The sequence below is a fragment of the Diceros bicornis genome, chromosome 31, assembly GCF_020826845.1.
Source record: "Diceros bicornis minor isolate mBicDic1 chromosome 31, mDicBic1.mat.cur, whole genome shotgun sequence".
Taxonomy (NCBI): Eukaryota; Metazoa; Chordata; class Mammalia; order Perissodactyla; family Rhinocerotidae; genus Diceros; species Diceros bicornis.
In genome coordinates this window covers 21,032,722-21,045,561 of record NC_080770.1, presented here as the reverse complement: position 1 = coordinate 21,045,561, position 12,840 = coordinate 21,032,722, and the positions used below count along the sequence as shown (strand labels likewise).

The following is a 12,840-nucleotide window of genomic DNA, read 5'->3' as shown; positions in this document are numbered from 1 at the left end:
CTAAGTTACTCTCCTCTTCAACAAACTCCTCAGGGCATTTTTCACCTCCGTGTTTCTCACTGTGTAAATCATAGGATTAAACATGGGAGTGAGGATTGTAAAGAACACTGTCACCGACTTGTCCACAGGGTAGGTGGCCACAGGACGCACATAGGTGAATACACAAGGCACAAAATAGAGCACAACTACAGTAAAGTGGGAGCCACATGTAGAGAGGGCTTTGCGTCGTGCTTTGGAGCCATGGGATTTCAGGGAGCTCAGGATGACTATGTAGGAGATGAGTAGCATGGAAAAAATGAGCAAGCACATAGCCCCACTGTTGGCTGCCACCACCATTCCGAGCCTGTAGGAGTCCCTGCAGGCAAGTTTCAGCAGTGGGAAGAAGTCACACACGAAGTGGTCAATGATATTGGGGCCACAGAAGGACAAGTGAACCACGAAAAGAATCTGCACAGTGGCGTGCAGTATTCCCCCGACCCAGGCCACAACCACCAGGAGGCGGCAGAGCCCCTGTCGCATGATGGTCCTGTAGTGCAGGGGCTTGCAGATGGCCACATAGCGATCATAGGCCATGACAATGAGGAGGATGATCTCTGATCCTCCCAGGAAATGCTCCACAAAGATCTGGGTCAGGCAGCCACCCAAGGAGATGGTTCTCCTCTGGTACATCAGGTCGATGATCATTTTGGGGGTGATGACAGAGGTGTAGGAGGCATCCATGAAGGACAAGTAAGTAAGAAAGAAGTACATGGGAGCCGAAAGTGTGGGGCTGAGGGAGATGGTAATGACAATGAGCAAATTGGCCAACATGGTAAATAGGAAAATGAACAAAAAGACAATGAAGAGCATTTTCTGCAAGCGTGGATTCTGCGTGAGTCCCAAGAGAATAAATTCAGTCACATTGTTGGGAGATGTGAGGTGATCCATTTAGGAAATAACACCTTCCCAGGGCCTGAATTACCTACAAAGGGAAAAAGAAAGATACCTATTAATCAGGAAAGGATTGTAGTCTGCATTTGATAGCACAGAGATAGAGTGGGCACTGTCACTGTCACTGTGGAGCATGTCCCCGGCACTCCTTGCCTCAGTAGTTATTTCGATACTTCTTATTTCCTCCATGATGTCTTCAATCTCTTCAGATATCTAGTGTCTGTCACCTATAAATCATCTATAGGGTAACATTTGATGTGTAATTTAATGAGAAAATACTGTGCTATATACATGAGATCTGGATTCTTATTCCGGTTCCAACTCTGTGACTTTGCTTAGTCATGTCAGTGCCCCATGCTTCTCAGTCCTCCTCTGTGTCTCTCAGCTTATAAATTGTAACTCTCAGATGTATTTTGTAAGGTAAGAGTTATTCTCTCTTCCAGAAGAATTCACATTTGAACCCACACCTCTCAATGTGGAAAGAAGACATGGTGAATAAACATCTGTCGTAAGCAGCAGACAGATTAGGGAAATGTGTAAGTTATTGGTGATGCACCCTCCCTGGTACCTACCATAACACATATGCCATTCATGTGTGTTTCCTCGCTGTGCCTACCACAGCGTCTGGCATAATGTCTGCAGTGTCTGGCACCTATCGGGTGACGCAGAAATGCTTAGTGAATAGCCACTTCTTCATGTGTAAAAATACACATGCTTCCCCGGCCCATAAACCCAGGCATTCAAGGGCTCTCATCCTCCCACTCTGTTCATCATTACTCTACTTTAGGAGAAACGTAAGTCAACTTTTGAATGAAGCTGCATTCCAGTTTAATAGTTTCTGACATAATTTGTTAGGTAAGGATGAAAATATTAATTGCCTCTAGGAAAGAGTACGTTACTAGGTCATTTTACTTTCAAGATAATTATTGTGATTTTTTAATTAATATTTTTTTGTTCTTCAAAATTCTGTTCCGCATACAATTTAACATAGCCATATTCAGTTATTTACAGCTTTGGTAGACTGGGATTAAAAAAACAAAACAACAACAAAGAAAACTCTTAGATACGTATTCAATACATAAGGCTCTCACAAGCAAAAGAAACCCTTATTTTCAAATTTCAAAAGTAGAAATTTAGGGCAAGCCTGGCGACATAATGGTTAAGCTCAGTGTGCTCCCCTTCAGTGGTTCAGGGTTTGGATCTTGGGCATGGACCTACACCACTCATCAAGCCACGTTGTGGCGGCAACCTGCACTCAAAGTAGAGGAATATTGGAACAGATGTTAGCTCAGGGCCAATCTTCCTCACCAAAAAAAAAAAAAAGTCTATATATATATATATATATAAATTTAATATAGAAAATAGAAAGAAATAGTCTACTAGATAAGATAAAGTACTATACATGTATATACACAAAAATATGTATAAAATCTATTACTTACTATAAGTACCTATTACTTGTTCACTCAGTCTATAAGCATTTATTGGACATTTACTATGTACATTAATGTATGTTTGTCCATATAAAGTCATAAAACGTATCCCTGTTCAATGCCTTATTAATCCACCGCGACATTTCATTACCAAACAGCAGCAGCTCCTCCGTCCATGAGATCCCCCCCTCCTTTATGTTTCTGCCATATGCACTCTCAGGTCTTCCCCACCCCTAATATCCGTCATCCATCATTCCTGGTTACAGGATATTACATCGCTAATAGAATGAGGAAATTTGGGGACACAAATTCTCCAAAGGAAAGAAAAGAGAAAACATTGCTATAATAAAATGTACTCTGAAAAATAAGTTTCTCTTCTTTCCAAAGATAATGGATAAAGAGCTTTATTTTTTAAGTATCCAGAATGAGGATCTTACACATACGTGAGCACAATGTGCACAGCCTCACTGCATTCCCTTGTTCTGAGGTGGACTGTCAGCAGATCAGAAGAGCGCAGTGACGTAAAGTAAGAATGAGACATAATTAATAAAAGTGATTTAGAAATGACCGTGGAGAAATAGAAATGACTTTTGTCTTTTTCCTTGACTCCACAATAATCTTTCTAGAAATAAACCCGAAAACAAAATATTTTTAAAAGAGAAAAATCATTATGTACAAGCATGTTGAATACAATTATTACGAGCTGTGAAAAATTAGAAACTACGTGGAGTATGCAACATTAGAGAAATGGATAAGTAAATTATAGTACACCTCTTTGAATAATGTGTCATTTTTAACAGACATGTTTTTAAAAATTGTGAAATATCATAACAAAATTCTTATGCTGTAATATTAAGTGGGGAAAAATTGGAATGCAATTTGAATTGATAATATGATTCTAATTTAAATATACATGAATAAGAAAAAAAGACCCCAAAATATTTTTACTTCTAAATTTGTAGTATTGTAATTGATTCCATCATTCTTGATGCTTGACATGCTGAAGAAGAGATTTAAAACTCAGAATAGTGGGGGTTAGGAGTGATTCTGTGATTTGTAAGACCCATTTAAACCTGAGATTCTATAATTATATTATTTCCTGGAAAAAAAAAAAAAAACCCTCACCTATGAACTTGTCTGACATAGCTCCACGGCAAGGGCCCCAGGCAGCTGTTAGTTCGCCAAGAAAGTAGTATAGTTGTAAGGTTAAAAATGCCAACTTGCTCAGCTACGATAAGTGTCTTTGTTGATTTATAAATGGCACCTTTGGATAAGGCCTTTCTCTTGAGCTTCATAAGTGCTAACACATATCCTCTTTGTAGGTAAATTCTGTGAAGTTTCTTAGCTGTGGCTAATTAGACCTCAAGGGTATTTCACCACCATTAGCAGATCTTGTGAACATCCAATTATTTCACTTAACTAGAGTGAACTTCAAAAGAGAACTTTTATAGCATTCATCTTTAATTTTTAACTCCTTCCTTAAGTCTACATGAAGACAAAACACCATGACAAAAGAAAAAAAAAGTCAACCACTTCTGAATTTGTATATTTGATATTGTATAAATCAAACATTTAGGTGAGTAACTATCCGGCTTTAAAATTTTTCATTATAATATTTTGTTTTTTTAACCGATCTACCATTCAGGTTGATCATAATTTTTAAATATTGTTTTCAGATGTACATTAAGTATTAGTTACAAACCCTATTATAATATTGCCACTTCACACCAGGTGAAGTTTACAGTACTGCTTCAAAGTAGTTGTTTCTTGTGCCAATTGTGGAATTAGATTAACGTGATAATGATGAAAACAATACAGCTACAGTGATGGGTAGAAAGATTGCCTAGGACCCATAAACCTGTCTACTCTAGTTCCCCAAGGCCTAGATTAGCAAGGACAGAGGAGTTAGGTCTAAATCAGTGAGTGATTACCTAAACCACGAAGGTAATTTTTCAAAAGGTAAATTCCTGGAGCTATTCCAGGAAAATCTGTTTCCAGAATACAAATCTAAAGATAGAGTGGTTTGAAACCCTGGAGAGAGAGCGACACAGATTTTTCAAACTGAAAGGGTAAACCAGAATGAAAGCAGTAGAAATTATATACGGATCATATCCCAGTCGGTCAGAATCTAGTTGAGGTATGGTTTGATGTTTGATAGGTTCAGGACTAATTTCACAAAAACCGGGTACCTGCCAAAGTGTTTTCCTTATAGGCAACTTCATGCATTTAAATAGGCAGAGGAATATGTTCTCAAAGTAACACAGCTCTCAACAGTAGAGCTCATATTGCCGTAGTCCAATCCAAAGACGCTTTCATCCCAGAAGGACTTCTCTTAAGTTTGAGGAGATGGGCTAGGGTCAATTGCTAACCTACAGACACATAATGTCTCATAACTCTTCCAATTTTACTTCTTCTTACTGAAGTAGAAGAAATATAACAATATTTATGGTAATGAAAATATTGACACGGACAGAATCACAGAACATAGAAACACCTTCTAAATTATCAAAGTAAACTAACTATAGAAATGGGAAAAGCTGTTTAACCTCATGGAATGAGATGATGCCACAGTGAGAAATAAAATCCATGCCTCCTGCTCCTGAAGCTGGTGTTCTTACTCTCTATCATGTTTCCACAATCAGGATATGCTTGCTAAATATTGTTACATCATGGAGTCCATTGATTTCTTCAGTAAAACTCAGATGCTCATGAGATGGGAGGCTAGATCTTTCTGTCAAAGGAGGAAGCTATAAACCCATCTATGACATGCATGTGCATTTGTCTTTTGTTAACAAACTTAATTTTTGAAAAAAGCCCAAATTAATTCACAACAATGTCTTCTAATTTAGGTCAGTTGTTTAGCTAAGAAATACTTTCTTTGGTCAACTATGGAGTAATGATTTCTGTTTTTTTTAATATCCCTTATAAATGATCTTCTAAAGCAGTTTCAAAGAAGATTCCAGATTCAAGGAACTAAGTATAAAGCCAACTTTTTAATGGAAAATTATTTTTCAGATATTTTTACCATATGTTCTTGAAAAATACTTTCATTTAATTGCCACTAATGATCTTTAATCTAATAAATTGTCACTTCCTGTGGCATATAATCAATTTTGTGTGTGTGTGTGGGAGGACGATCAGCCCTGAGCTAACATCCATGACAATCCTCCTCTTTTTGCTGAGGAAGACCAGCCCTGAGCTAACATCTATTACCAATCCTCCTCCTTTTTTCCCTTTTTCTCCCCAAAGCCCCAGTAGGTAGTTGTATGTCATAGTTGCACATCCTTCTAATTGCTGTATGTGGGACGCTGCCTCAGCATGGGTGGACAAGCGGTGCGTCAGTGCACGCCCGGGATCTGAACCTGGGCCGCCAGTAGTGGAGTGTGCACACTTAACTGCTAAGCCATGGGCTGGCCCCTCTAAAAATATTTTTACTTGCCAAGCCTTGACCAAATATTAGTCCCAAGGAATTCTGTATAATGAAAAGGTCATAGGATGTAGAGTAAGAATATTTGAGTTCAAGACTGACTTACGTCTTCTATGACCTAGTTATTTAACCATTCTGATCCTTTATTTTTTCTGTAAAATAAGAACACTAAATTTCAATTTTACAAGATTGTGGTGACTATCTGAGAACACTTTAAAAAGTTCTCATTGGTTTAAATACAATTAATTTTTATAATCACTGACAATTTTTACTCAACAGAATGAGAAACCTAATATAATTTTTAGCATTAGGTATATCAAGTGTGTGCCAAGAGGGTATTGGCAAGTATCTTTTTCTTAATTATATTCCACACTGTCCCAGGTAGCAGGAAGCAAAACAGCTTTCTGAATACCAACATGCAGGCACATTATACAACTCTGTAATTAGAAAAGAAAGTGTTTCAATTTGCTGCAAAACAAGAGAGGTTTTGATATAAATGCTGCTTTTTTTTCTGATAACATTTGAAATGGTGGAAAGAGCATCAAATTTGGATTTAGAAGAACATAGACCTGAATACTAGCTTTGTCTCTGACATTAGGCTGGTTATTTAACTTTCTTGAACTTCATTTTCTTTCATCTGTAAAATAGGAATAATCATAATAACACCTACCTTGCAAAGGTGTTGTAAGTGTCAAATGAGAGGTATGGGAAGGGCTTTAAAGTAATAAAACATAAAAATCATGGTCGAAAAAAAATCATCTTGGGTCAGTGTCAGTTATTGTCTGAAATTGTATTTCCGTTTACTTACCTTCTAAAAATGGCATTTTTTACCTCTGCATTCCTTAGTGTGTAGATAACTGGGTTTAACATGGGAGTAACAAGAGGATAGAATACTGCTATGGCCTTATCCAGGGGAAAGGTAGCTGCTGGTCACAGGTACATAAAAGTATAGGGCATGAAGAACAAGACAAGTGTGATGTGGGAGCCACAGGTAGAGAGAGCCTTTTTCCTCCCAGCAGAGCTGTGAGTCCTCAAGGAGCACTGGATGATCACATAGGGTACAAATAGCATTACAAATGTGATCACAGGAATTACCCACCATTGGTAGCAACCAAGGAACCAACCAGGAAAGTGTCAGTATAGGCAAGTTGTATCAGGGGGATAATGTCACACATGAAGTGATCCATAATGTTGGGGCCGCAGAATAGAAGCCTGAAAGTAACTACAATCTCTACAATAGAGTGGAAAAAACCCACTGCCCAACACACCCCCACCAGGAGGCAGCATATGTGGTGGCTCATGTGATCACTATGTGGTCACATAGTGCAGAGGTCAACAGATGGCCATGTAGTGGTTGTAGGCCATGACCACAAGAAGGACAAGCTCTGAAACGCCTAAGAAATGTTCAATAAAGAGCTGTGTCATGCAGCCATGGAAAGAGACATTTTGAATCCAAGAGCAAATCAGCTGGCATTTTAGGGATTATGGGAGAGGAATAGCATACATCTCTCAAAGACAAGAAGGCAAGGAGGAAATACACTGGGGAGTCCAAAGTCTGGCTGCAGATTCCAGTAACCACAATAAGCAGGTTGCCCAGGACAGTGACAGTGTAGGTGATAAGTAACACCAAAACTAGGATTCTCATTAGAGAATCTCATTAGTAAGTCTCATTAGAATGAATTCAGTCACATTCATCCTGTCTTCTTTCATTTCAATGCTGATGATGAATTCAGAAGTAGGGAATTAACCTGTCAAGACAATATTTTCAACAGCAAGATGATGATAACTTTATATTTTGGGTTTTCAGATAAATCCAAAGCATTTCAATAACATAAGCAATTTTCTTTCACAGTGTGCCAGAGGAGAAGAAACATGTTACTTTATTTTTACTTTATAAAAAGAGTGGACTTTTGAAGCTGCCTAATTCAGTTTCTTACAAGGATGCTGAAATCCTTCTTCAACACCTTCTGACAGGTTGTCACTGGGCCTTTGCTAGAGGACATCCAGGCACAGGGAGCTCACCATACAATAAACCGGATTGCTTCTCAGGCAGTAATAAATGTTAAAAACTCTTCCTTAAATATATATAAAAAAAAAAGAAAACAAAACTCTACAACTATTGGCTGTGGTTTTGCACGCTGTTGATACACAGGTTAAGTCTAATTCACCCCCCTCTTCCATTTCAAAGTCCTTTAAATAAGTCACAGAAAAATAGGGCTGTGTCTGTCTTGTTCACCTCTTTATCCCCAGCACTTGGTTCAATATCTGACTGACTTATTTGTTCAATACATGAAGTGAATAAATAAATTGAATGACTCCTTACTTATTTCCTTTGTGTTTTCTTTTTTCCAGCTAAATCCAAAAAAAGTGTTCACTCTCTTACTTAGAAAAAAACTGACAATCTGTTGGAATGTGAACTACGTGTGCTCCTTTCACCCCTTCAGATCTGCTCTCACTCTCTCCACCTTGAGCAGCTGCCATCCCTAGTCGGCTCCCCTTACCTTCTGGCCAACAGGTAGTACCAGCTGAATGTTAGAGGGCCGATGAGAAGAAAAGAATGTCAGGGTGTTTATTGTCCTGGTTCCCTTCTGTGGTCTGTCAAAGGCTGGGCGCCTTTAACTGAGGCTGCACTCTTCCAGGAGGACCCTCTGGCTTCCTGTGACCACTCTCTCCCGTTCTCTCTCAGCCCCAGTTGTGGGAATGGCTCTCTACTGTTATCGGCACTGGGGTGCATTATTATCCTCTATTAGCTTCCCTTAACCCTCTCCATACCTTGATAAGTAATCATAATTACACTCTTTTTAATCTCTCTTGTTAAGTATGCTGTTTCAAGACTCCTATGCATGCAGAAAGTTCATATTTTTTTCCTTTGTAAATAAATAAAAATAAATGAGAAAATAGTTTTCACCTTGCATAAGTTTATTTTATTTAAAAAGCATCTGTACCTCTTTTGATGTTTGGCTACTAAATAAACTTAAATTTGTCAGGAAAAAATATTGCATAGGACTTTGAAAAGTAACATAAAGATATTGGGTGTCTTTAATGAAAATGTGTACATTATCTATAGCACTCTATTGGGGGTTTTACGATTCTATAGGCTTTGTACCTTTCACTACCTTTAAACTATTTTACAGCTCTCTCAGTTGTATAAAACTGATAACTCAAATAATCCTTGACCATAGGAATGCATATATTGTCTGGTAGAAATTCAATTGGTTTCTCTGACCATTACAGATACAACCAGTTTTGCATTTATTTCTAAATTAATTACGCGTCCCTGATTGAACAATGTAAGTGTGGTAGGTTGAATTATCCTTTAGACTAATTATAATATCTTATTAGTTCCCTCCTTAATTAATGGGCTAAAAAAATATTTGTCGTGTTCACTTTAGATTTGTATGAGAGTCATGATTTTACTTTTTAAAAAATTCTTTTCCCTTTGCATATTAGAAAAGAGATCATTATATTTTAGAGAGAGAAACTAAAAGACTTATAAAAATCCAGATATTCTTACACTGTGTATTATTTCACCATGGGTTTTCTGTTTTATTTTGTTTGAGACTTTTTTCCATTTATCAATTTATTAAAAATCTCCTTTAAAACTTGCTTTGAAATCAAATGGAAATAAAGTACTTTATTAGAAAGCATTTTCATTAACCTCCCAATTCCACTGCCACCCAGATTTTGCTAATAGGAGATCCTGATCAATCAAAATGAAACCAGGCTGTTGAACGAATTACGTCAATATGGCCATGGTGTGTGTATGTAAGTGTGTGTGCCAGTGTGTATATGTGTGTAGGGGAAGGATTATGTAATGGAGTACAGTTTTAAGCTCTATTTAGTCATTCATTTATAAGTTCATTTTCAAATATTTATTGATTATCTACTATGTGCTCAGTGGTCTAAGAAATGGAGATATAGAAGTACAAATAAAAAAAGAAAATTAAAAAAAAGATAAAGTGTCTACTTCAGGGAGCTTACATTCTAATAGATGAGACAGAAAATAACAAATAAAAAAGGAATTATATAGTATGTCAAACTGTAATCTCTGCTATGGGAACAATAAAGCAGGGTGAAGGATACATCAAGTCTGGGAAGAAGGATTATTTTCTATAGGTAGTTGGTGACGGCTTCTTTGAGAAGGGAATGCATAAGCCAAACTCGAAGGATGTGAGGAAGGAGCCACAAAGATATCTAAGGAAAGAAAGTTCCAGATAGGAGGATGAGCAAGTGAAAAGTCCCCGAGGAGGGAGCATGGCTGGTATAATTGGACAAAGCAGGCCAGTGTAGCTGGAGTGGAAAGAACAAGGACTAGTTGAGTAGATCTTGTAGAGCCTGGTAGAGCATTGCAAGAGAGATGATTTTATTCCAAGTGACAAGTAAAGCCATTGGAAGGTTTTCCACAGAAGAATGGCGTGTTCTGACTCAAACGTCAAGTGGATAAATCTGGCTGCTCTGTGGGGCGTATGCTATAAAGGAGCAGGCGTAGAAGGCAGACTAATCAGGAGGTTACTGTGACCATCGAGCTGAAAAGTAATGGAGGTCTGCACCAGGATGGCAGCAGAGGTGGATGTACTAGGAAGGTGGAGCCAATAGAATTTGCCAATGGACTTGACATGGAGGTAAAGAGATAAAAGAGTAAAAAGTACACCAAAGCTTAGGACAACATCATCTGAAGACAGTGCTTTCATTTGCTGAGGCAATTTCACATCTAGATTTCACAACTAACATGGTCAATATTTGCTTGAATGTTTATCAAGTGCCAGACACATTTAATCCTTATATCAACATTGAGTCAGACATTGTATCATCCTTATTTAACAGGTGAAATAACTAAGACTTGGAGAGGGTAAGGAAGCTGTTCAGTGTAAGTCAGTAGAGTAGGCTGCAATCCTTGCCTTATGTTGAAATAAAGAGCACAAAAATTCTATAAACTGTATTTAACTTTTGAAACTCTTGACCGTTTACTGTAAAATGAAGATAATTGGCTCAGAGTGTCTGAGAGTGAGAGGGCTAGTAGCTTAGTAACTGGCATAAAGTAGATACAAAGTAAGAAGCTGGCAGTATCAGCTATTTTAATTCTTTTTGAATATTTTTAGAAGAGTAGGTTATCATTACTGACTATGAAAATGGATGACATTTGACTATGACTATTAATATTATAGTGTTCTTTCTATAAGGTTCTATATGCCATCCAAAGCAATGAATATTAAAAAGAATGAGAACATGTTTGTCTATCATTTATCTGCATGGTTTTTAAACACCCAGCATGAGTCTTTTTTCTTCTTAACCAACATGACTATTTGTAAGCTATTTAACACACACACACACACACACACACACACACATTCTGCATGCATCAGAATTATTAGTTAATTGTGGTATTAGACAGATAGAGACAGTGTTTGTCACACATGATTACAGTTTTAATATGAATGTCAAGTGTAATATTCTAACATAAAGAAATAGATTTACTTACAAGTGTTGTCATTCACTGATACTCTCTGCTTCAAACCCATTTTTTCTATTTTTTTGCTCAACACCCTCTCTCCTCTACAAAAAAGATCTCTACTTGTTCACTCTTTCCATCCCCTTCTCATACCTCTAGATTTTGTTTTCCTAGAGTTACTTAACCTATAACAATGTGTACTCGACAAGTAAATAATATTTCTTCCCTTAGAGCCCTAGAAAACATCGCTTCAGTACCTTCTGGATAAAGCCTGGGGAGAATAATCTGAGAAGCCTCTAGTAGAGGCATAGCTACCAAGAGGGCAAGGAAATGTGAAGATCCTATACATGCCCATCAGCGACGCGTATAATAATATAGAAACTAAGATGGCTATACAGCTAGGACTCCAACTAGCCTCTTTTTTTCAGCCCCCAAGCTGAAAAATAAAGATATATTAAAAGGCAATATCACCATTGATTAGATAAGGCAAGATAACAATTTTTTTCTGTGTGATTCTGTGTGAGCCAGAGAGAGAGAACCCAGTTTAAAAAATTCAATGTTTTCTCTCTTGAAAACAGAGTTGCTTTGGTCTCTGGCTTTCACTTGCAGTGATATCATCTAAATATTCTGGAGAATTAATAGAGAAGTTAGCAAATAAGACATGGTTGCAGTATTATCACAACCAGATAAAAACCACTTGTTCCTTTTACGAAAAACACTCCTTTATTTTTCAGAACCCATTATTCGTTCATTCATCCATTGATTCAATTTCTTACTGTCCAAACTTTCATTGATTCGCATGCTAATTCAATAACCATTTATTAAGACCTAATACGTGTAAGGTGCTGGAAGATTTCTACAAGGAAGGATGCAGAGACATGACCCTGCTCTCAAAGAGCTGCTGGTCTGTTATATGTACAACGTACATTCCAACGAAAAAGAGAGAAAACATTAAAAGAGTCAGAGACATGTACTCAAGTCCTGTCGAGAGGCCGTATAATCAAATGCAGACGCCCAGGATGATGCAGCACTGGATCACGTCCTTGCGACTAGCGTGCTAAGATAGGCACTTTAACATTTTGCACTGAAGATTAAGTGAACACTTAAAGTAGGGACTAGAATTCCAAATGCCTAATCTTGAAAGAACGACCCGAGTTTCCCATCACTTCAGAAAGCAAATGACTGCAATTTCTTGTGCAAAGGGATTAAGAATTTGGAAGCGATGAGGCTCCAATTATTTCCTATATTTTATCAAGTAAGATCATCTCAATTCTTGGAGAGAGGGACATCCTTAGGTTTGATTGTTTTCAAAAGTGGTACCAGAAACCACATATTCCACCAATAACCATGGTGTTTCACTAACCTCTCTCGTACAATAACACGTGGAACAACCAAGAGCACCTCACCCAGCAATGCTCTCTTTCATTAAGAACCAAACTACCTGTGACTCAAGAAAGAAAAGGCCTACTGAACAGTCTATTAGTACAAAGGCTATAAGTCATTTCAGCACATTTAGATAAGGCATCCCTTTTTGCCTTCACAAATTAAAGAAACATTTCTCCAAAATCTTTTAGCTTGATAGAAATAAACTGATTTACTAC

General features: G+C 37.6%; 1 protein-coding gene across 1 annotated transcript; it reads right to left on the bottom strand.

Annotated features, from left to right (window-relative positions):
- Positions 1 to 927, bottom strand: LOC131395778 (olfactory receptor 4C3D-like). Its single transcript, XM_058527600.1, has one exon. The coding sequence runs from the start codon at positions 925 to 927 to the stop codon at positions 1 to 3; it is 927 nt and encodes a 308-aa protein (XP_058383583.1).
- Positions 928 to 12,840: the final 11,913 nt, after the last annotated feature.

What these genes read in the sequence shown, in the direction of transcription:
- LOC131395778 (XM_058527600.1), bottom strand. Translation starts at nt 927, where the DNA reads ATGGATCACCTCACATCTCCCAACAATGTGACTGAATTTATTCTCTTG.